The sequence below is a fragment of the Ammodytes marinus genome (genome assembly GCF_949987685.1).
Source record: "Ammodytes marinus genome assembly, chromosome: 24".
In the NCBI taxonomy this organism is placed as follows: domain Eukaryota; kingdom Metazoa; phylum Chordata; class Actinopteri; order Uranoscopiformes; family Ammodytidae; genus Ammodytes; species Ammodytes marinus.
Window position 1 is genome coordinate 11,485,184 of NC_137228.1, and position 25,845 is coordinate 11,511,028.

General features: G+C 41.1%; 1 protein-coding gene across 1 annotated transcript in view; it reads left to right on the top strand.

The window, feature by feature from the left end:
- Nucleotides 1-21,817, top strand: part of LOC307269835 (neural cell adhesion molecule 2-like) — a gene marked incomplete at its 3' end in the record, with an annotated part of 237,982 nt that extends 216,165 nt beyond the window's left edge. Inside the window, exons 16-17 of the mRNA XM_080052915.1 lie at nt 10,407-10,614; nt 21,703-21,817. Coding sequence (XP_079909041.1) covers nt 10,407-10,614; nt 21,703-21,817 — 323 coding nt within the window. The remainder of the gene's footprint in view (nt 1-10,406; nt 10,615-21,702) is intronic.
- Between the last annotated feature and the right edge of the window lie 4,028 nt (nt 21,818-25,845).

Genomic DNA, 25,845 nt, shown 5'->3' on the forward strand with positions numbered 1-25,845 from the left:
CAAGGCACAAATGACGCATAACACTTGTTGCTAGGGACACTGAATAATCTTGTGTTACAGCCTCAAGGTAACGCTTCATTCAAAGAGGGGGGTGGGGGGGGGAAACATTAATTGAAAAACAATATTTCTGAGTCAATTGAATATACAGATGCAACTGGGTATTTTTAATGAAATAATAATCCATACAATTTGAGTAGTACCATGTTTTGTATCTCAATATTAAATATAGTGATGCTCAAGTGTTAAGTAGCATTAAGTGAACCTATTCAATTAAGTAAATTAATTCAGTTACTTAAAAAATACTGCTCCCATGGCAATCACTTATACCAGTGCGTGGAAAGTAGTTCCACTTGGTTAAAAGATTACTTTTCTCTGACAATACCACCATTGTCAATTATAGGAGAGTGAAAATACGGCACAACAGAGAGAGAGAGAGAGACCCCATGCCTAACACAATATGGTATTGCTTGTGTTTAGCTGTGTTATGGCTGCTATATTTTCTTGGCTCTCCCCTCTGCTCGCAGTCAGGCGCCGTAAAAAGCCCTGATAGAAACGGGCATCATTGATTTTGTTCGAGGAGTGGCACAGTGATCTCATCAAAGCACTTGAAGGAATAATCTGAAAGTGGCCTCTCTCTATATCGCTCTCTCTCTCTCTCTCTCTCTCTTTCTCTTTCTCTCCCTCTCTCTCTCTCTCTCTCTCTCTCTCTCTCTCTCTCTCTCTCTCTCTCTCTTTCTCTCTCTTTGCTCTGCTGTGTGGGTGGGCCTCCAGTCAAACTTTTTTTTCCCGGAAGCAACCGCTCACCCACAAATCCAAAAATTTGGAAATGAGTAGTTTTATAGCTGTCCATTACATTGATCAGTTCCCCTCGTAAATTCTCCCCAAATGAAAGTCATTATTTTTTAAAGCAGTGTAATGAAAACGTGTGACCATCAACTCTGTTTGTCGGTATGAAATAGTCTAATACTCATCCGCCCACCCGGTGCTACCTGAGGTGAAACCTTTTTTTGATTTGATGGTTTTTTTTGTTGATTCTGAAATACATTTCATGGATTTTTTCCATTAGCAGCGCCGCATAAATAACGTTCAGGCAGCTGCGCTCAGATCAAATAACTAATGTGCAGCATTGTCACAGCTTTGTATTCACATCAAAATAAATCCATTTTGAGGATAAATAATCTTCACAACCGAACATCAGTTAAATTATGTTTTCGGAGTCCGTGCTCTTTGACAATCACTTTTTTTTATTAGGAATGAAAAAGCATTGTGTGCTGTTGGATATAATCAGTTTGAAGCACTGCTGGTGCATCTGCTCTATGATATTCTCCTATCAAAGCTACGAACATGAACTGAAGATGACACAACAGCCAAACATCCCTAGCGGTACAATTGAGCCTGAACCCAAAGGGGATTTGACTATAAACATCATCTTTTTATTTATTAGATTTATGTGAAGTACACTTATAGTCCTAGTTCATCCCCAGCACTTAGCACGATAAAAGACTCCCGTCCTTAACAACTTGGATACAAGATCAACAATGTTGTTTACATGTTTACTCGCTCATTTATTCATTGGACAAAGATGATCCTTCTTTTGAGATGAAAGGCTTGTGTTTCCGAGGGGAGCATATGTAGTATCATCAGACAATAATAATAATCAACAATGTAAATATGTTATCATAAGTAATGCAAGCAGGCAGTGGGACTCCCTGCTGAGTAAGAAAAGCTTATTCAATTTTAATGATTTTCACACTAAAGCCCTGATAAGTTGAGTGTTTGTTTGAGGACCCACAGTGTTTATTCTTGTGACGGTCCCTGAAAACATTCCTATTTTACTGGTTTTAATTGAATTAAATAGCATTCATTTGCTATGGATCTCCAAACCCCTTTCATACGCAATTATGTCAAAAAAAGCGCCAATCTTTCATCTTCTTTTTTTTTCTGAAAAACTGTTTAAAAAAATACTCTCAACTCTACTCCGTCTGCACTTTTACCTAAGGCCCCTTTCAAGGACAGCTGCTGGTACTTGACGTAGCACCTGAAGTAGTCCTGCTCTGTCCCGAAGCCGTCTCGAGGAGTTTCTCTTTGCTGAGAGGACTGAAGGAGCCTTGTATATAAATATCTGTATAAAGACATCCATCCAGATTCAGATTCTGTCCTGAAATCTGAAGGAACTGCTTGAAGGACAAAGTGTAACAGTGAAATATTGTCCTACAATACCTTTTTTTTCTTTGCTGCAGACTCATCTCGGTACTAGATTATGAACCAAGGTAGGGGACAGAGAAATGAAAGATTTGGCTCTGATTTAAAATAACAAGTGTTTTGTTTTGATATTCTGCCAGTCGGAAAACAAGTTGAGTGTCTATTGTGCCTCATTTCCTATCAATAGTCTATCTTTTATTTCAACTCATCCATCGGATCTGTTTTACCGGTTACAATTAGGGTCAGGTAGCAGTGGGATTAATTTGTATAGGTCAATCAATGGGTGTCTGTAGCTTTGCTGTTTAAAAAGTTGGATTCCACCTTCAAAGATCAAGGTAGCGAATCCTGGAATTTGTCTCAAGTTGTAAAAAGATTGATTTTATTTGAGGATGTCATAGACTTCTAAGTTAAGAGCAATTTCCTATGGTTTTTCATTTCCTCTCTACGCGGAGTCTTGAGTGCACTTGACTTGCGTCGGAAGCTTGTCTACTTTATTAGAAATGTGTGAGAAAGGACAGACTCGCCCCTCTCCTTCAAACTAGGCTGGGTTTTACTGATTATGTGTTATTCTCTGAGGGGGCCCTCCTCACACAAACTTTTAACACATCCAAAGTGAGCACTTAGGAAGAAAATTCCTCTCGCACATCCACAAATGATTCTGTTTATCCTAGCATACGGATTAGCAGCCACCACCGTCTCTCTCGATCAATGAATGCCCGTTAGGTCATCATTAATCGAGTCACTTCCTCTCCGATCCGATCGAGGAGCAGTCAATCAACGCCCGGGTCCCTAATGACTTTGTATTGTCAGTAGTGAGATGTGTATGAATGTGCTTCAGGTGCCACCAGACAGTATGGGATCTCTTTGCAATTGAATGAAACCACCCTGCTAATGTGCCCCATATATCAACGAGTAATCAGAAGACGTCAGTAAAAGGGGTTAATAGAGCGAGGAAATGACAATTAATGGCTTTTTTGTGTTTTTTCGAGAATGACAGAGAGTTTGCAAAAACAAAGTCGGAAGTCACACGGAACAAATGAGTTACTTCTCCCACAGGCGTTGAGGAAAAACACTTTGGTGACCAGTATTTACATTTTTTTTTGTCTAAGGTAAAAACACAAATTGAATGCAATATTGTCCTATAACCCTGAACGCACCATGGGTTGCATTTACTTTATTCTGGGCTGTGGGAAGTAATACGATCTTCACAGTTTCTCTTATAGAAAAACGTTAATCATCCCAACACGGCAAGACCGTTAGCACACCTCTGCTACTGCCACACTCTTAACTGTTCCCTTTGACACACCAGCAGGTAGCATCGAACAATCCCCCTTCAGGCACTCCGGGACATGAATAATCATCTTAAATATCACACATTAACACCAACAGAGGTTATAGTGCCGTGGATGCTAATTGAATAAGAACTATTCAAGTGTTAAGAGCATTAAGTATGCCCTCTTTACATTGTCTTTGTTAATTTATGTGAGTTATGTCTATGTTGCCACCATCATGCTGAAATAATTGACCATCACCACTGTGTTGTTATTATTTGCTGCCCACTCAATCAATTATGGTCAATTTGAAATGTAATTGGTCTTTTATTAAATAAAAAACTGAGCAGAATTATTTTTTTTATTTGGCTCAACAGCATACTTCAACAACTACAACAGTGCAGCAGTAATAAAAAAAAAAGGAAAAGATTTTTTTTTTTTCTCAAACTTAAAGCTATTCTTACCTTTGTAGAGTTTTTACACTTATTTTAAATGACTTTAAAATGGTATAAATAAGGTTTTTACACTCTAAAATGCATGGTAGACCCACCAGGAATAAAAAGAAACAATTATTTCAGTCTCATAATATTAGGTGAAAACTACAACCAATCAAATCGTTCGGACCGAACGATTTAATTGGCCGACAGACCTGTCTGTTTGCCGTCTGCTTGTGTACCGCGCATTCGTGCACGCGCGTCCTCAACGAAAGGGTTTGTTTTGATTCCACGGCAGACAGTAGCCTAGCGAGTAGCGACCATTGTAGAAAAGGTTACAGTGTTGTTATTTCTTGTTATTTTTTACAGTGTGTTAAGCTGTGTTTTAGTGTTGGGCCGTGACGTCAGTCGGCCAGAGAGCCAGTTCAGTAAATTTCCTTTCGCTTCTCCCTCGGTGAGATGTGTGTGAGCAAGTTGCCACAGTAAGCCATCATTCGTGTTTATCTGAGTGTAAATGTGAATCACCCGTGTGTGAGTATGTACATGTAGTCCCGATCGCTGTTATAAGTTATAGTTTGTGCATGTTATTAGCGGCTGCGATTCGCGGGTCGCAACAGCTGTTCAAACGTCTCCTCACGAGCGGAGTTTAAGCCTTTGTTCTTTTTCCGCGATCTATATGCGGCTGTGCCTGTGAAAGAAGGAAAATAAAGAGCGGATAAAACCCTACTCCTCCTCTCCTAGTCTCATTATAAGCATAAGTGGTGTTCTGGCCGACATATCTGAAGTGAAACCAGTGATACAAGCAGATCAGCGCGGTACCGGTAGCCTACTACAGCCACCAGTTTCTTCAGCCACAATATAACTCACTTTGTGCACGGAGACAGTATTAAGCAAGTAAGTCTGCTTGTGTAGCCTAAATTAAGTTTCTTCAAAAACAAAACAAAAAAAACAGGGATAGGAATGAGGGGGTGGGGCTGCATTGGAGGAAGGCGGGATATTATGATTGTGCTGAAATGCTCAAACTCAAATCCATCCGAACTGCTTTAAGCCAGAGTCATTCTGTAGTATTGGCCTTTCCCCCTGACCGGATCTCCATTCCAACACAAAGTCAATTTTATTTTTGTCCACGGTCCAAAAATACAGAAGCCCTGACCGTGCCAAGCATAATAGAGTCCGGACTGTCGCTGGGTTGTTTCTGCTAGCTTGACCTCCGGCAGGAGAGCATGAAATGGGGGGAGAGGAGGCAGTGGCGTGGACAGTTTTATAGAAAGAGGAAGGCAGTAGAAACATAAAGCACAGAGCACATATACAGCCCACTATGCACACACACACACACACACACACACACACTCTCTGCTTTTTCATGCTTAGTATTAGCATTAAACAGATAAAGGACCACATGAACTTGACAATTGTACACATTTTTGGAACGATAAATGTGTTAATAAATTCATAAGTGTAACACTTTATTGGGAGGGGGAGTATAACATGATGCCGAAACAAAGATAATTTGACATTTCCGTTGGCAGATAAGCCTAAATAACTAAGACGTAAGTTTTTTTAACACCAAATATTTTATGCACATGGACTTCTGAGAATTATCTTTCTTGACCAGGACAATGGTTTTTCCTTCTTATGTTTCTGCCCCTTATAACCGTGCGGGCAGTTTATCATTCTGAACCATGGGTTATTAAAGGAGGCTGGTTTTCACAGCCACTCTTACCCTTTTACGTTTGGGCGCAGTTGATCATTTAGCACCAAGATAAGGGCGGTATAACCCTTTTTATTTTCTGAAAGACTCTCCCATAGAAATGACCCCATTACTCCTCTTTAAACGCTCACATTATAAATCAAGTGTAGCAACCATAGTCATACATTAAGAGGAATATTTGTCATGTAATACTGTAAATTACCCCCCAAAAAATCATAATAGGAAACATTTATTCTTGTAGAACTTTTAAAACAATACATTGTTGCAAAAAAAAGTATGCTCACATTTTTCTCTCATGGTTTTTCTCTTGTTTTTCTCAGCCTAAGTTGTTGGAAGGCACCTTGGCTGCGTACTTGAAAGCATTTTGACACACTATTTTGACTGTGTTTCATCTCTGTGTTTATTACTTTCATAGTTAAGCAGCTTGTCATGCTCTTAATTCCTCGTGCAGAGATCTAAGCCGTTTCACGAAGGATGAGCATCTTGTTTCTGGCTCACAGAATTCAAATAATTAAAAAAATCTCCGGCTGCATGACTGAAGGCAGTAAAAAGAATATTGCAGTGTTTTCTTTGAAAAAAAAATGTATTCCTCTCCTTTTAAAATCTCTAATTGAATAGTTTTCCATTCACAAAGTCATACATACTGTCGTCTTTTTTGAAAAGGTTGAGTTTGCCGTAATGTTGTTGTGTTTTTGTGAAATGCTGTTTTTCAATTTCCTTCCAACGTTGTTTTGAACCTCCAGGGCCAATGTAAAATTGACATGTCTGTAAATGCAGACATACACTGACAGTAGTGAGTAAGATATACATAGAAAATATAGAGATGCTCCTTTCCCCCAGTACACTTTGTATGTTAATGTATTTCAATATAACTCGGTTTCCTTTTTTTTTAGATGATTTTCAAACTGGGGAATAAATTTGATAAAACGGCTACAAGTAAACAAGCGTGTAATGTTTCAATCCAACCTCAAACTGTCAAACGCTAAGCACTTTGGAGTAATACTCTTTCTTTATCGGATGAAAAGTCTGATGTTTATGGATTTCACTATGTCAGGCGGAAGAGATTTCGCTGGCAGCCCACGCCAAAAAAAAATGACACTTTAATAAAAATCAATTTCTACTAGTTTTCAGTTCAGCAGTTAATGCTTGCACTTGCACTATTCAAAACACAAGTGTCTCAATGTCGATATCTCAGCCATTTTTCTCCATCCCTATTATGTCTGACAACTGCTTTGACTCTACGATACAGGAATCCTGCCTGAAATTATTATAAGTCTTCCATTATTTTGCAATGTCATAAATGGATAAAAAACCAGGCAAGGAGCTTTTGTGTGATGTAAAATATGTAAACACCGATATGAAAGCACTGCAAGTATTGCGATGAGAAAAAAAGGAGTAGAGTAGGGCTTAACGAATGGATTAGTATTCTCTCTGTCTCCTGGAATATGTGGATGCTTCGGGGGGGCTGGAGAGGTGCTGTTTACAGCCTACCGAATCCTTGGTTTTTCAGCAGCCAAATTAAGTCGGATACACTTTTGAGAAAGGTGAGATACCAAAAGAGTAGCCTGTGGCGCTGAGAAAGTATCGATCCAGTCTACCGGCTTCAAATCCCATATCCTCGCAATTCACAAAAAACACAAAGTATTTTAATCAGTTCCTCTCTCTCTCTCTCTCTCTCTCTCTCTCTCTCTCTCTGTCTCTCTGTCTTTCTCTCCTCTCTCCCTCCCCCTCCTGCATTTTGACTAGCTGCCAGTTTCAGTCGTCTGCAGTCTCAGCTCTAAGTCAAGAACAAAGTCGCCCACATGAGAGCCATTTGGGCCGTGGCACGCAGCGGCAGCTTCCAATGGTGGGGAGCGGGGAGTGTTATGCAAAATTTTGCCCACTTTACTTGTCTCGGCTCGATGCTCCGGCACACTGGATTTGAAACTAAACAGTGTCTGCTGTGAGGTGAAAAGTGTTGACTCTCGAGGGTGTTTTCAGCCTTGCTAGGAGGGGAGAACAGTGTCGGGCATAGAAGTGTTACTGTATCATTGTCCTCTTGTACTGAAAATGGGGGATTGGTATTATGTTCACTACAATTATATCCTGTTATCATTTAAAATCAAGTTCAATGTGCTGGATTAGACACTGATAACGGTCCGAATACTCATTAGGTTAATATCATCTTAAAGGGGCATTCCACACTTTTTTTTTTCAAAAAGCTTAAATTAATTATCTGTGTGTGAGGTTTAAAAGACATGCACATAGGTTAAAAATCATATATAACTTAATTATGGCAATTATGGCTATTATAGGATCGTGGGATCTTAATCTTGATCCAAACAAGGCGCTAAAAGTCCAGATATCTCTACGTCGGCTACACAGATGCACTGGTGCGTTACTAAAATCACCAGGCTCTCTCTTCAACTCAACAAGCCAGCCTCATTTTGTGTACAAGCCTCAGGGTGACAAACCCAGAATAATACTGAACCTGTTATAACATCCCTTCTCAAAGGTATTTACAAGAGCACAAACATTATTAAAAACATTGTTTTTTTATTGCTTTTTTTTCTATACGAGTTCTTTTTTGTATGCACTCCCTGTTACAAAATGAGAAATTGTTTTGTTTTGATGCATCTTAAACTAATTTACCCTGATCGAACCCTCTGGCATTGTGCTTTTCATACAGCGCATAGTTTGTCTATGAGTTGAGTGAGCATCAAATTGGATGACGTCTCAGTCTGCGAATGCATCTGAAATTCAAATGAAGAATTCCTCTTTCTCTTAAACATACAGTAGGTTGGAGGAAATGTGAAAAAGCTGATGGAATAGTGGTTCCATCTCCAGCATTCGGCTCACGTTTGCTTTGTTTTGCCACAGACACACAAGAGAGGGAGAGAGAGAGAGAGAGAGAGAGACACACACTAGTCTGGCAGCATTTGCTCCTTGCTCACTGGGGGCTTATTTTAACTGGGAGGTGGCATACTTCACCGCTCGGGCCTTGCCTCTTTTATTTCTTACACCTTTCATATTAATGTCCGACCTGCTCGCGTTTTAACTCACATGTCTACTGAACCACCAAACCAAGAAAAGGGGAATATCATCCAATCTCACTCTCTTCTATATCACTGATTACAGCCTGACCTCCAGCTGTCAGCACTGATCCTGCACTGGATGTTCAGTTAGCTCAACCCCAGGATCGCTTAAGGGCACAGCTTTATTCAGCTGCTGTGCCCACCGGGAGTCTATCTCCTCTCCTTACTGCATTGCACTGCCTTCATTTTCTCATTACTATCAATAGCAAGCAAGCCATGGCCCCGGTCTGAGAGCATCCATGCGTTTTAGAACGCTCTAGTACGAGTCAAAAGTATTTCAACTTTTTTTAGCTGAATAAAATCCTGCTCTGGTTCCCTCAAGTGAATCTGTTATAGTGCCGTGAGCTACGTAAACGAGAGACGCCCGGCGGACACAGACACTGCAGCAACAGTGTGTTAATGCTTACACTCATTACGTTAAGCTGTAGTGTGGTACAGTGTAGCTGAAAAGTGTGCTACAACTTTATGCACCTATAGAACCAGAGACGTGAAAGCATGGTGCGTGATAATTGAAGGCAAATACAGAAGAAATAAATATGTTGTACTAGGTAGAATTTAGTCCTTGGGAATGCTCATGCTGGTAAGTTTTGTCAAAAGATTACTGTATTTTTTAGTTAAACCTGGCGTAAGCTGCAACGCCTCTGACATTACAAGTTAAGCCTTGTTCACCTCATCAGAGCGCCACATCTCCCTTTACTCTTTCATTTAAGTCCTTGAAACGTTTATTCTTACAACTCTGTGTTCAAAAAAGAAAAGAAGAAAAGTTGATGAAAAAGGATGAATTTGATTGGTTTCGGAGCATATTGCATGTAGACCGGCGTTATCCAATGTGTTTTAGAACTATCCACTTGGCTATGGCGGATTATACTGACCTTGGAGTGGTTTTGAAAGGTTTTAAGAGTGAGTGTCTCCTGAGGTCAGGCCTCCACCCACAATGAGGACACGTCCTTGAGTAAGTCGGTGAACACTGTAATGTGTTCATGGTTGATACTGATGTACTGTATATGAGCTGTTGTAATATTTGTGATGGGAATTTGTGGTCACTTGTTGTTACTTTGTCTGTTAAAGGAAGGTTAGTATAAGTAAAGTTTGTCTTAAATATTAGTGAATTGGGTACATGGTAGGTGTAAGGGGTAGGGCTAAGCATTTAAAAGCTCCGCGGTTTAGGGTAAGTATTGTTTTGTCGTGGAGTAAGTAAGCAATATGTTTTGTTAAGATAAGTGTTAAACCACTCTGTATTCAAACAGCAATCACTTAAACAGTATACACAGTTATTAACACAGGTCTCCCAGTCATTCAGCTTTGCAGTAATTGCCAGATGAGCATCCCTCTCATTTTTATCCAATCAGGAGACAGAGCACTATGAAAAGGCGGGTCTCTGTGCCCGTGAACTCGCTGCTCTCCATAGCGGCACTATCTGACGAAGATGGCTTTAGGTGCATGTGGAAGATAGCTGAAAGGACCATATCACTTACTTCTCCTTTGACCTAACTGTGTTTTGTCTGTATACGTGTGAACTTATGTCAAACCACCAAAATAAAGAAGCTAAGAAGTGTAGCCTTACAGACCAAAATTTGCTAACAGTGTTTTTTTCTCCCCTTGTGTTTTGTGTGTGTGTGTGTGTGTGTGTGTGTGTGTGTGTGTGTGTGTGTGTGTGTGTGTGTGTGTGTGTGTGTGTGTGTGTGTGTGTGTGTGTGTGTGTGTGTGTGATTAGCAGAATCCCTGTTCAGTGGCCTGGGGCTAGGGGCGGTGGTGGGCCTGGGCCTGGGAGCGCTGCTGCTGCTGCTGGTGCTGGTGGATGTGGGCTGCTTCTTCCTGCGTCACTGTGGCCTGCTGATGTGCATCACACGCACAATCTGCAGCAAGAAGACAGCCACCAGCGGCAAGGGCAAGGAGATAGAAGAGGGCAAGGCAGCCTACCTGTGAGTACATTTCTTTGTTTTGTTTGTTTAAAGGTGCAGTGTGTAGAATTTATTGGCATTTTTTCGTCACAGAACCGACTTGGTCCAAAGGGGAAAATAATATTCATAGGTATGTTTTATTAAGTGTATATAAAATTGTTGAAAATAAAAGTGGTTGTTTCTTAGGATTTTCTTAGAATACGCTTTTTTATATGTACTGTACATAGGAGTGGGTAACCCTACACGGAGGCAGCCGCCATGTTTTTTCTACAGTATCACAGAACAGACAAAAACTTTACGGCCCTATGCGTTTTTTTTATAGTGGGTGTATGGGGGAAATGCACCTGTTGGAAGACGAAGAAGAAGTACTATAGAATATATTACTAGATACGTCTTCACCTCATCACACGATATTGTGGAAAGACTTGAGGCAGTGGTGGATGGTCTTAAGTAAGTAGCTAATTGTCCTTGAAGGCCACCGTAGCTTCTGTAATGAATTGAAAGGGGGGCGGGGGGTTACCAAGGGAGCGTTGCAATCTAGAACTTTTACCGCTTGATCCCACTAAAAATATTCCGATACTACAAACTGCACCTTTAATGTTTTTTTAAGGAGGCCTAACCTTCTTCATTCAAAGGTTCTGATTAGTGTGATAACAGTGTTTGTCAGTCACTAGGTTGTTCATGCTTACAGAGGCAGCATCTGCTGTGGGTTACATCGGGTATATAAATAAATTTAAATTTTACATAAACCTGCTTGAAAATACCTTTTTTCCTCACAAAGTTAGAGTTATGTCGTCAAAGAAAATTTATTTTGTCAAGAATTTTAATATAAAAAAAGTGATTTTCTTTCTGTGTGCTCTTAATCATTTTGCAAGATAGTCTAACCTTTAAAGTGGATATGATGAATAGTGCAGTGAACTCCTTGGTCATGCACAGCGTAGAATCCTCTAGAAACATTAACTGTGATTGAAAAAGGGGAACGAGAAAAAAGAGCCTTCTTTTCACCATTTACTGTAGGTACACCTACAACAGCCGCCCAACCACGCTTTCAGCCACAGTATGTCTTTGATTTTGTCCTTTTCACTACCATCAGTGCGTTCCACGTTATGTGCTGCGAGTGCATCTTTTGAAGTCTCCTATTTGCATGCACTGTGCGCTCCATTCATGTTGTGCACGCATCGAATCTCAACCTTGTGTGCTACCATGCCTCTGTGTTTGTACCTCTGCATATACATCCATTATGCATGCAGAAAAGTCTCATCAATGCATGTGTATCTAACAAGAGCAAACATACACATACCCTATGCAAATTCAAAGCCTACTCTCATGAAAGTCATAGAACGACTGATTCAATCCGAGTGCTATTTTCTTGCAAGCTGCTAGCCAAAGCAAGGAGTTTGTGAGATAGCAACAACAACAGAGTGATTCATTGGCCCCAGCTGTGCCAATTTGGTGTTAAGACTGTCAGCTCAGTGTCTGGCATGCAGTGATGTGGGGGGGGGGGGGGGGGCAGTTGACTTTTGCTGAGTCACAAAGCTCACAGTGCAATAGGGCTGAATGACTGCCTGCCTATAGACCGCATGCAGAATGTGCCTCAGCTTAATAGTTAGCACAGACACTGTAGCAGCAGCCTCTCACACAGGCATTCTCAGATTTACTGATGCAAAAAGGATGTGTGTGGCAACACCGACTTTCTTTATGGTTATGGTACAGTTTATAATTTAGTAAGGTCACATCAGAAATACAAAGCAGAGTCACAGACGTACATGAATTGCAACAGAATGGTGCAAAACAAATGGTCCTAGGCAAAGGGGATGTATAGCTTTCTGTTATTACTGTGTATTAGCCAATGCAAAGGAAACTGATAGTATTGGGGTAATTGAGTTAGCAGAGGAAACTAACAGTCAGAAATTGTGGCTAATGTCATAACAATAAGACCAGTACTATTTTTATTTTTTACCTTATATCATGTGAATGGTTGTGTGACTGTAAGCAAAATGATTGTCACTCGAGCCAATTAAAGCAGCAGGTAATGATAGGCGGATCAGCGGTAACACCCTAACAGTTTGCTGTTGTAAGTGATGCCCCGGCATCTCCAGATTTCCCACAATTGCAGGAAAATTGGTTTCATGATTGATAGGAAAGATGGCCATGTGATTGCAAAAAGACTAAGGGTGTATTCACACATGCCGTGTTTAGTTCGGTTGAAACGAACTCAGATGCACTTCTGCCTTCGGTGCGCATCTTTCAGGCAGGTGTGAATACAGCAATCGCACTCGGGTGCGGACCAAACAAACGCTCCGAGACCCAGCTGAAGAGGTAGTCTCGATGCGTTTCCAAACGCACTCTGCTGCAGTTCGTTTGTGGTGTGAATTTGTTCGGACTCGATCCGACCCAAATGCAGGAGGCACTGTGCCTTTTCTTTCTTTTCTTTTTAAATAAATAGCCGTCAGCTTCACATTATGGGAAAGTGTTGTTGTCACCATTATTAGGAAGATTAGTTGTGGTTTGACCGGGAGCCCAGAACAATATAAATGCTGAATGTGTTCAGCGATCAGATGAAGGAGAGGGGAGCGTCTCTCGCACAGTGCCAACAGGTTCACGCTGCGCAAGAAGTGTGTGTTTTTATTTTGCTTCCCATGTACGGGACCGTCAATACTATCCCCGTGTCAGTTTGGAGCTGAACTGCGCCGACCCAGCTGATACACAGCTTAATCAGCTGAGTGTCAGCTTGAGCCTATTCTTCTCGCGTGACGCGCATCCAGCACCAAAAATACAGTAAAAATGATGTTTCACATCGTAGGCTACAAGCCACATAACGTGGCATTGACATAAGGCTACACATTATGACCATATGAAACAACAATAATTTGATGTTTTTCCTCTTTATTTATAGGTTAGATGTAGGCCCTTTTATTATTTTTAGCCCCATATTATATCAATGATATATATTTCGCAGTTTAAACTTCGTGCTTCCTGTTTCTCTCCACCCCAGAATGTCTGTCCAATGAACGAATGACCTCAGATCACGTGTGGTTTTGCTTCGTAATGCTGGTTCACTTGCAAAAGGGGCAATATGAAAGTGGACCACACCAAACAAAAAAAATCAAAACTCTATTTGGTCTGGACCAAAGCAAGTGCACTAGCGGACTTTCCCAGTGTGAATACACCCTAAGACTCTGCATGTATGATTTTTCATTTTATTTTGTTGTTGTTCTCCGAGCAATTGCAGAGAGAATGAATTAATGCCGTCCACACAATGAGTCACACCACTGACGGGGAGGGGGGGGTGCGAGGGGGGGGGAGTATAATGAGATAACGCTTGAGACATGATACAAAGCTCAGACACCACTGAGTTTGCAGGATGTCAATAGTGCCAGGCTTTAAGGTGCAAAGGGGTAATAGGTTGTAAAGAGCTAGCGAACCCCGCGCGGCAATATCAATGGTTATCGATGAGAGAGTACAGAGTGATGAATAGCATGAGGTGAACCTTAAATCAGGAGGGTGATAAGTGGCACGGATCAGATGCTGTTTGTGTGTGTGTGTTAGCTGAGTGGAAATGTTTAGGACACAAGTTACTGGGACGTAGGCTAATTTATCATTGCCCGTTTTTTCTCACCTTGATGTGTTGCGGTTGTGAGAATGTATCTCCATTTTGAATTTGTCAAACTTTTCCAGTTTTAGGTGTAAAGTGGTCGACTGTTGTTGTTATATCATTGGCCCCAATGGACAGACTGAGAAGACACTCCAAATGTATTGTTCACAGTTTTACAGAAGGACATTTTAAATTAACACATTCAAGCAATTATAATCAGAAAAAAAAGTTGGGTTGGTTATTTGCCCACCTTTTTTCAGCATTGTCTTCAGGGTTTTCTTTTTCTTTTTTTGTCTTGATCCAGTCCCGTACTGTCAGTCAGCGGTCTAGGAATAGTTTTCAGTAGCCTCGGGGCGCAAGCACCCACGGGACATGTCATGAAGAAATTGAGTCTCAAACTTAAACACAGAAATATTCTATTATTAGTAAATGCTGATATTTAACTACGTGGGTGGGTGACGAAAAGATCACGTTTTAAATTAAGTGTCACTTTCCTTTGCATTTTTAATCCAGTTTCCAGCAGAGTTGCCTCATACCCATCCGCATACAGTATATAGCATACAGAAAGCAAATCGAATCCACACTATATGACTCTGTGTTACGGCAAAATGACAGCCCATGTGTTAAGGCGATGCAGGAGAGATTTGTGCTGACGTCAGTGAAGAATTTGCCGTTTACTCGGGGGTTGGCAGAGCGGCTGGGGTGACAGATTTGACACAGGGAACACCAGACAGTGTGGGTGTCTTCCTACTCTGGTGACTCACACTAGAAAATAATATAAAAGCATAAATGCTACATTTCAGCTGAGGCTCCTCTATCCTGCAGCGATGGCAATCTGAAAAACACAACACTGTCAAACATTGGACAAAAAAATCCATATCTCGAGTTTATTCGATTTTGATGTATTTTTTTTTGTACTAAGATATTCTACAATTCATTCAATCTTGTTTGTTTTGTTTTTGTATTTACAAAAACAACAGTTGTGGACATACATGCCATACAAGCTTTCTTTATATTGCAGTATAAAGAAAGCTTAGAGTATTTATTGTTCTGCAGTGAGCATGCCCCCTACATCTGTGTTCTCCAGTGGATGTGAACATTTAGTACCAACTAACCAATGTTAGCAAACATATGAGATTTTAGTATTAACTACTTTACGCCGTGACTCTGTACCTTGTTATGCGTCATTATCAACTCATACTGTCCGATAAACTGGCCCCAACTTCATCGTAATGGCTTCTTATGTTATAAGTCTATCAGGCTCAGCCATCTGGCATTTAATTAAGTGGGATTTTGCTCCTAGTTAACTTAAAAGGCTGCTGGTCAGGAGAGGCTAAAAGGCTTTGGAGATAGCGCACCTGTCTTTTTTAAATGGGAGGACCATACATTAATATAATATGTCAGCAAACAGGATCCCCCAAGTGAACAGCCAAAATGTCCATCAGCAAGTCTTTGTCGACGTGTCCTTGACAAAGACTTCCACGTCCACTACGCTCACTGAAAGATCCTTGTTGTCAGCCAGCCGTGATAAAAAAATATATTGCTTTGCAGAGACAATAAATGCAAATGTGACAATTTAGATAAGAGTGTAAACAAACACCTTGGGGACGTGCTGCGGTTTAGCCCCGGGCCACCTAATTTATCTGTGTGCAAAGCAGGGACTGTAGTGAGCGTGTGCGGCCCGGCGTAGATGGCCTCAGGCTTAATTAACGTCTGCAGAGAAAAGCACGAGTCACCTCCCGCTGTGCTTTGGCGTCACATGGAAGCTTACAGATTTCAAAACACACATCTGCATGAACGCTCTGATATCTGCCCCCCGCACCACCATGAAGTGCAACACAGCTGCTGGCTCTCTCAGCTTTATCAAAGAGGCCTGTCAAGAAACCAGTAGCATATCTGTTTGCTTAGTGTCCCAAACATTGTTTTAAATGTAGCCTCTGCAAGTGTGTGTATGAGTGTAATATACAGTATATGCAGTGCATGCACATGGGTGATAAGTCTTGTTGAGATGAAAACACAGAAATAGAAAGGAACTCTTTTCCATTTCAGCATTTAGCATTTTAAGGGGAAATCCACGTCCTGATGAGTGATGACCCGAATAAGCTATCACAGGTTTATGACATTGTAAACCAGTGAAATAAGTACATTTTCCCACGAATTGGACTCAAGTTCAAATGTTATGTACTTTCTCTTTACTTTAATTTCAAAGCTAAATATTGCACTTTTTAATTTTTGGTTACTAGTTACTTTACAAATGTAGATTTCTGCACACTTAACGTGTACAAATATACAAGTGAAAGATGAATTGAATGACAATGTTTTTCACTTAAAATATGTTACGTTTCTGAATCCTCATATAGCAACAAACACCACTGGCTCCAGCTATAAACCTCAAATATACATCAGTAATTGTGTTTCGCTCACCAACCATAGCTTCATATGCCCAAAAGTGAAAACTTGTCAACTTGTTTCATTATTATAGATCATTGTTAAGTTAACAACATGTAGACAGTCGGGGATTTATGTGACAGCACTTCACGTAACACACAAGAGAAAAATAGACTTGCAGTGTGAAGAAAGCAGCGCGTGGCATGGATCATTTAAGTGATAAAACAGGAGTGCATCTGTACGGTGGCGCTGAGCATTCACTAAATAAAAAAAAGTTTCAGAGCAGGATCTCGTAATTACGAGATAATATCTCGTAATTACGAGATAAGGATCTCGTAATTACGAGATAATATCTCGTAATTACGAGATAAGGATCTCGTAATTACGAGATAAGTATCTCGTAATTACGAGATAAAGATCTCGTAATTACGAGATAAGGATCTCGTAATTACGAGATAAGGATCACCCTCTCATTCATCAATAACGATGTCTGTGTGTGTGTGTGTGTGTGTGTGTGTGTGTGTGTGTGTGTGTGTGTGTGTGTGTGTGTGTGTGTGTGTGTGTGTGTGTGTGTGTGTGTGTGTGTGTGTGTGTGTGTGTGTGTGTGTGTGTGTGTGTGTGTGTGTGTGTGTGTGTGTGTGTGTGTGTGTGTTAGTGTGCAGACGAGGTGAACCTAGCCATAGGAAAACGTAGGCAATAGCCTTGGTTTCCGGACTACAATGGGCCCCATAATCAATACAATTATTTTAAATATTTGTTTACTGTTCATTCATTAATCAGCGATCGCATTGGGAAATGAGGGACACACTTTCACTTTTTATATGCAGTTTGTTCATTATGAGCCACCGGAGCCACCGTACTGTGTTGCCTCATCCAATCAGAATGCCCGGTGGGCTAGTTCACTTTTACCTCCTGTTCGTTACTGTATCGGAACGCAGTTTTATTGAATGCTTTGATTAAATGCAGTCGTTAAACTCGGTGTAATCCATGACTCATACAAACACATAAGAACTTTCTACAAGGAGGGCATGACAATGATAGCCATGTCAACTTTGTGCAGATATGCAGTCACTGGGACTATTCAGGAGAAAAGCCCAGTCGGACCTCAGCAGCTGATCACGGGCGTAAAGCCGAAAGTGTGTCCCTCAGTAGCCTACCCGATGCGATCGCTGATTAATGAATGAACAGTAGCCTAAACAAATATTTAAAATAAGTTTATTGATTATGGGGCCCATTGTAGTCCGGAAACCAAGGCTATTGCCTACGTTTTCCTATGGCTAGGTTCACCTCGTCTGCACACAAACACACACACAGACATCGTTATTGATGAATGAGAGGGCGATCCTTATCTCGTAATTACGAGATCTTTATCTCGTAATTACGAGATAATTATCTCGTAATTACGAGATATTATCTCGTAATTACGAGATCCTGCAGTGAAACTTTTTTTTATTTGGTGAATGCTCAGCGCCACCGTACATCTGTGTATATTGCAGGAAAAATAAATAGCGTGCTGTATTCAGACTACTGGGGCTTATGACTCCCACTTGCCTCAGCCGATCCCAAGCGTATCAACCAACCACTCAACTAACAACTTGACTGTGTTGATATGTTGGTTCAGTAAATGCATTTGTCCTTCCCGTCTGATTTGGGCATCCACACTCAAGAGAGGCAAAGACCTTCCCATATGTTGAAAACAAACACAAACAAACACACACACACACACACACACACGCACACACTCATCTAAACATAAATTCAATCTGGGTTTGCATGAAGCTAATGGCACATGAAATTGGCTCCTCTGTGCAGGAACTCCAACATCAACCAAAGGGCCCCCCCCCCCCCAGTCCCTCTGGTCAACAGCAATATGTGGGCATTACTGTAGTTCTGGAGCATCATGCAGGGGCTGCTGTTTTATATTCATGATTTAACTCGTTGGAAATCTCCATTGGAGTTGGTAAACATCTGGTGTGGCTATTTGGGGGGTGATTTTGTGCTGATGTAAATGCCTTTTGAAATTGAAAATTTGCGCTTTATGTAATAAATAGAAAATCCAGCAGCATTTAGGACTTTCATTGGACACTTGAAATTCCCTCTGTGGCAAACATTAGGCCTTATATGGAGATATAAAAACTGTATTAAAGGGGGGGAAAAGTAAATCACATTGGTTATGTGCATAACTACGAACTCGATGCTAGTCTAATATTTGATTAAAGGTCAATAAAAATATACACACATTGTTTGAGAGTTTAAGCCCTCATTGGTTTCACCCTAATGGAATAGCATGAAATAATATGTGAATCATCCACAGAAATGTCTTATATAGCTAGTTAGTTGTTAGTATTCAGAGTCTTTACTCAGTCAGAGCTCATGGAACCTTGAACATGCTAATTATTTTACTCTTATGGCTAACAGCAAGGTGAGAGCAGAAGTTGGAGCCAAAAGGCATCGATGGATGGCTAGTGTTTTTGATTAACAGGAGTTTGAAATCCAGCACAATGAGAAGCAGCACGACCCTATGAACTCAGGAAAATGAGTAGCCCTCAGCTAAAGCGTGCTAATACAGGCCTACTGGTAGCCCAATACAGAGCAGGATCAGTCAGAGCAAATATGAGGGACACACGTACACAGATGAAGTGAATACAGGTAAAAGCCCCAGGTGCTCATTGATCTCCCTTATTAAATCTTTACCAATCCCAGAAGATGCACTCTAGAAGAAAGGAATTCTTTTTTAAGGCTTTGATGTTGCAAAAACATCTCTGCAATTCAACTCCCCCCCCCCCATATTTACTGCCTGTGTTTATCGTCATCTGTGTTGTTTGTTGTTGTTGGGGCTTAGCAGAGAAAGCTTTGCTCAAGGACAAATTGTTTGAGTGGAAATTTTAGAACAGGAGCCTTATTTTTTTCCAGACAAAAGATAGTCAACTGTTCATTGCACATAGGTGACGGTTTCATGCTCCACAGTTTGTACAATGAATGTGTCCCTGTCGATGTGGCCTTCGGGATTTTAATCGTTTCAACAAATCAAATTGACGCCAGTGAGTTTTTCTTTTTTTTTAATAGGTGTCCAGCAGATGTACAAAGGCATCAGAGGAAGGATTTATGTAGCTTTTTTTAAAACTTCAAATCACTGTATGAACTGCATTCAGAAGAAGCGCTATAAGCTGCTCAATGCAGCTACAAGTACAACATTATACATCATGTTACTGGAAATACAGGCTGGTTAGATTTTAATCTTGTGAACCATGTCAACGAAAGATAACACTGTGAAGTCCCTCTAAAGAATTGCTCAGAAACAAGACTCAGATGAACAAGTGGAGGCATGTCAACCAATCAAATGGCTCACGCGGAATAACATATGATGTATGCATATTTTATTTGTTTTGGCTTTTTCCCCTCTAATTGATGCAAATCAAAAGTAGATTGGAGACTTGTCAGCTCTCGTGTAATTCAGGTTGACACAGGCAGAAGTTGACGCAAGAGTGAGGAACGCAAAGCCACTCATGACGGTATTAAATGTGACATTGGCTGGTATATTCAGATTAAATTACGTTTCTCCAGTAATAATCACACTAGCAGCCTGAAACTGATATTGTAGATGTATACACTAGATCTGGTAATCCTAATGTAGTTCACTTCTAATGGACCCACAAATTGTGTTTTATATACCAATACATTTGCAAAATAGATTTTGAAATACATCGCCATGTTAACAAATTCGGGGGACCAAGGGCAAAGCTTTCTCAATGGACCCCTATTAACCCCCCCACCCCACTGACTGTTTCTGTTTGACAATTTATAGTCCATATATTGGCTTAGCTCCAAAAAAATCCTACATCTCCCATAATGCAACTCTAAAAGTATATTCTCTTTTGACCTAGTAAATGCCTTGTCCTCAAACTAAATATTAGCTCATCCTGATGACATCACTATTACATCTTTCAGGCTATTTTATTCTACATGGGAAAAAAAATCTACAACAGATTTAACAGGCTGAGAAGTACTCCCCTTGCTTCTTAGATGTAAAATAGCAATTTACAAAGCAGCTTCCTTACATTGTGCCAGGAGACCCACGGGCCAATCAGTGCCCTTATGCCAGAATAACATCACCTTGCCCCAGCTTTTCTGCTTGAGATTTAGTTTGTGGCAATGCATTGTGCACGCAGCACATTGTGAAATATATTGATAGAAGTCTGAAAACTAGATTTTTGACACAGAGCTCCTCTATCAAGCCACAAGATAAGCGAATGATGCAGGAGCTGCCTTCAGTCGATGTGGGATCTGGGGCCCTGAAGCAGCTGCCTGTGAGTTAATCCAGCGTGGTGGAAGGTGGTGGGTGGACGGAAAGCCTTGATCTCATATGTGCTAAGGATTAGGCTGCAGAAACACTTCGGTTAAGCTCATGATTTGGGTAAAATGTTCTCAGTAAAAGTAACCTTAAGATTTACATCTGGAGCAAAACAAAAGACACGCGAGTTGTTGAGGACCTTTTTTTGCAGATACTCTAAATATGTCAAACTTTGTGGACGACATTATGTTTCACTGAAAGACATATACGTACAGTATGCTTTTCTAAATCAGAAAATACATTCCTATTCCTAGGAGGTAGGGTTGAGTGCTTTTATGTCTGAATGAAAAAAACTAATCAAAAGCGTTTCAAAGTTTCTCTTTGTCGATATCTCAATGCAAGCAGACAAGCCGAGCACCATGTGAGGTGACGTCACTTTTTAGGCGTGTGAGCAACCCTGTAGAGGCTTTGAGATTAAATATCCCTAACGCCCATTCACTTTGATTATATTCAGCTTTTAACTCCAATGGGGGGCAACTCATTCACACACCAAAAGGTCTAGAAGGTGATTACTGGTGGGCTCTTAAGAAGGAAAGTACACATCTTGTGAAGAAACCCCCATTGAGTCCACACTCTCTTTAATGGCAGTAATTCAGTTGGATTTTACTACAGGGGCCTGCATCTGGGAACACATCCTCTGTGTCCTCTATTACCACTCTCTAGTCCATGCCTGTTCATATTGATTCTAAGTGTGCTTTTTTAGGTCTTCTAATTATACACCTCTGCAGTGTGAAATCTTAACCAATCCCTCTCTGTCTTGTTTCGTTTTCCACAGGAAGCTACCGCTGAAGGAAGAAAATGGAAAAGAGTCCCTCAAGCCGGATACGATTGAAATCAAAGTGCACAGCGACAACAGCCACCACACAAAGGCCGACGACAGCAAAGCGTAAAAAAAGGGTTCGGTCCCCTCCCTCGACCACCAAAAGAACATTCGGATCAACGAGACCAAAACCCAGAGAGAAACCACAGCACTGGAAAAAAAATTGTGGAGTAAAAATACCATATCTGTTTATAACAAATTCCCCGGTGGAAGGCAAGTGTAAATACAAATACTAGGGAGAAAAATAGAAAGAGAGAAAGGGTCAATCTTTTTTTAGACACCCTGAGTGATAAATGTGTCATGTTCTAAAAAACATGGCATCAGTTGGAAAGCTCATGTTGATCAATGATTGTAATTTTTTTTTTGGGGGTGGGGGGCTTATTTTCTTCTCACTTTTTGGTGCGTCTGTTCATAAATTTTGTTTTTCTGCTGTACGCTGTCCTTTGCTCATGATTTTATTTGCTTGTTTAACAAACCCACACAAGACTTTCCCACGGTTAAATGGAGATGAATCACGTTTCCAGCCCCCCAAGATGATTTTTCACACAAAGAACACAGTCACAAATGCAAGTAAAGCTTGTGTGCCCCCTAAGCTCACAATGCTCTTGCTCTATTTTTTTTCTTTCTTGTCAGAGTGAATGCATGGGCCGACCCTCACTGCGGGATATTGCAACGATTTAAACCCAATGCCTTTTAATAGTCGAGGTGGGTGTCTATGTAGCTAATGTGAGGCAATGTGTTTCAGGCTAGCTGACTTCAGTAACAAAACAGTAAACCACTCGTAATGTGATTTTCCAGGCTTTATTACCTAAGGGGACAACTAAGCATTTGTTCCTGGTAACATGTCAAGGGTGAAAAAGTGTATCAAACAGGTCCTAATCCGTAATTGTTAAGAGGAATTTGGCCTTGAAATGACATGCATAATGTTTTCCGAAGGGCTATTGTTGATCATGGTCTGTGTTGCAGGTTAACAAAGTAAAAAATGAAAAGAAATCTCAAACAGAAAACTGATACAGTAGAGAGCCACAAGTGTGTATTGTTGTCATTGTTAGCAACGCCTTTTATATTGACACTGAAAATAGTTGACACTCTTCAACTGTCTCACTCTCTAACAAAGTGTTCATAAGTGTGTTTTATTCATCCGTGTTCAAACTGCATTGGATATACAGGGCAGGAGACTGTTGCCAGAGGTGTAAAGCACTGCGAGCCGCTTTGGTAGTATAACGTGGGTAATGAAAAAATGGTGGGTGCCCGTGAATGGTGTCATGTAATTGTCGCTACTCAAGGCTCGGGTATATCAACACGTGTGTCATGTACTGTCTGTTTCTAATAATGAGCTCTGATCTGACATATGTCTCAGATTATTATTTTATTTTTTCCAAACCTTTTTTTTTTTTAAATCTTGGTCTCTCGCTCTTCTTTCTGATGTTGTCATGTGTTGTACATAGGTGAAAAAAAAAGAATATTTTACGAAGCTTTTATGTAAATATACCCTAGAGGATGTGTCTCTTTTTTCAAAATGCAACAGGCTTGGCTTTCTTTCTTTTTCCTTTTTGTGAAAGCTCCTCAGATGAAAGTGTCTTTTTTCTTTTTTTCTTCTTCTTCTGTTGTGTTTTGGTCCAAAGTTCAGTGACGGTGTAATATTGCTTTTTCCTTAGACATTTGCTTTCCCTTAAAAAAATCCATGCCATGCGGCTATTTCACAGCATTTCAGTGGAGACAGTAATTACGGCATTAGTGTGCCTTCTCTCCTTTTATTCATTTATTTTCCTCCCCCCTCTTGTTGTCCAATGCAACTGCAGCAGTGTTCACCGTCAATTGAATTTCTGACCTCTGCTTTTTGCCACAGAATGTGTCAGACGATTGAATTTTATTGTGGTGCTGTGAATTCTGGGAAAGGTAGTCTTAGGATTTTGGGTCGTAGTTGACAACACTGGACAGAAGCAGACATGTGTAACTACCTGGTAACTACCCAGTACAACTAGATGTCAGGTCGGTGGTGTAACTCCAGTTCAAAGTTCGATGATGGGCTGCAGAAATCCAATGTAATGCATCATCGTGTGTGTGTGTGTGTGTGTGTGTGTGTGTGTGTGTGTGTGTGTGTGTGTGTGTGTGTGTGTGTGTGTGTGGGTGTGTGGGTGAATATACTTGTCTACATGAATCAGGTAGCATGTAAGTCTGTTGAATGTATTTTAATGTACAGTTGACATCTGTTTATGTTTGTGTGCACATTTGGATTTTTCATTTGGAAGAGTCTCAAAATTTCAATCAATTTCATCCTAAATGAAAGAGTTAAGAAATCATTATCTGGCATTTATTTTGTCAGAATTTAAAATATTACATTTTTTATTTATTTCTTCATTTTGTGATTTCTATTTATGTTCAATTAAAGTGCATTTACACCTTTCAGTTCCACGATGCATTGTGCAGCTCTGCAAGAACTATAGGCTGTGACCACAAAGCAAAGTATGAATGTCTTCTCTTGAGTGTGGAGCGGGCTGATGACAGCTCTCTCCCTCCTTCCCTCCCTCCCTCCCTTACTCCCTCCCTTTCACTTGACAGTGCGCTCCGATAGGTAAAGCCTGATTATGTAGTTCTGGACAGTGATTAATATCCCTGGGCTGCAGCACTCCTTCCCCCCTCTTCTCCCCACCTCACCACCATTCCCTGCCTCTCCGACTCCATTGCTTTTGTTATTATTTTTTAAATCTCAGACGACCTCATAGCGCTGGCTTTGTTTTCTCACAGCAAAGCCCCTTGTACCTGCACCTCAGATGGATGGTCCTGCCGTGGAGTGGGTCCGCTGCCTGTTACGATGACTGTAAATATGGGAGCACAGTGCCTGGGGGCTATACGATTTGTACATGTTCTTTTGTATTTGAATATGAATCCCAATACCCCTCCCTATCCTCTCTGTCTCCTCCCACCACGCCTCGGCCCTATTTTCTTTCTGGGGGTTAAACAGGTGTGTTTGAGCTCAGTGTACAGTGTGTGTGTCCCTCATTGTCCCCTCTGGACTGTCCCCCGCCCCCGCTGAGTGTGCTTTGTGCAAGAGGTGGGAACTATTGATGTCTCTCTGTACGTACCTGTGGAAACACTTGTGACACCTGTCATTTGCCTCTGTAAATAAACATGTCCTGGTAGAAGAGAGTGACACGGCGTCATTCATTGTGTCATTTTTTGGCCTTTTTTTCAGTGGCTTTCGTGGGCATCCTGAAGGATCATACAAGTCTGTGCTACTACTGTGTGCAAAGACCCAACTTCAATGGCTTCTCATTTTTCCACTGTCAAAGTCAACCAAGCTCATTTTCCCCCTGAGGACACAATGCTATCTTTATCAAGGTCACTCCTAAACCTCCATTACCCCTAAATGTGTTGAAATCCGGACTTCCCTTCCTCGAAACAGTAGAAGCGCTTTAATGATAAAAGAAGAAAAAAGACACAGATGGAGAAGTCCTGTTCAAAGGGGGAATTAAACCAATTCTGAATAGAGTGGAGGAAGAACCACGGTATGCCTTAACAAAGCTGGGCCCCTCTTCACTACTCATTTGAAGTATAGCCAGATAACGTTTCTCAGACGCCTCGTGAGGGAGTGAGAGAGAGAGATAGAGGGAAGCAGCGGGTAACCTGTTGGATCCTGGCTGCAAGGGGCCTCTGTTAACAAGGGGAACAAACTTCATCTTGGTCTCCCACTGGGGCTCAGAGGAAAGCCCGGCACATCAAACAGCCACTCTCATTTGGATGAAGAGATGCAGAGGAGAGCTGTATTAGGCTACTGCTCTGGGAGGCGCTCGCTTTGGATGAAAATCGCATGAAGAGAAAAAAGACACTACAGTCGTTCCTCTCCATCCGGCAGTCACGTGGTATAGCCTGACAGTCTGCTACAGGAATATATAGAAGTGTTGGACCACACATCCGCAAACACTGTGTATAGTCTATTGAAGGCCGCTGGCAAGTCACACACCACGTGACAGAAAAAGATAGCGCAGTAAGCCTTCAGGTAATATTTCTCCACTAATCTTCCCGTTCGCAGGGACTCCCATGATACTGTGCGCTGACAGCACCTTAATCCCAACTATGAGAAAAGTTTGGGGAAGT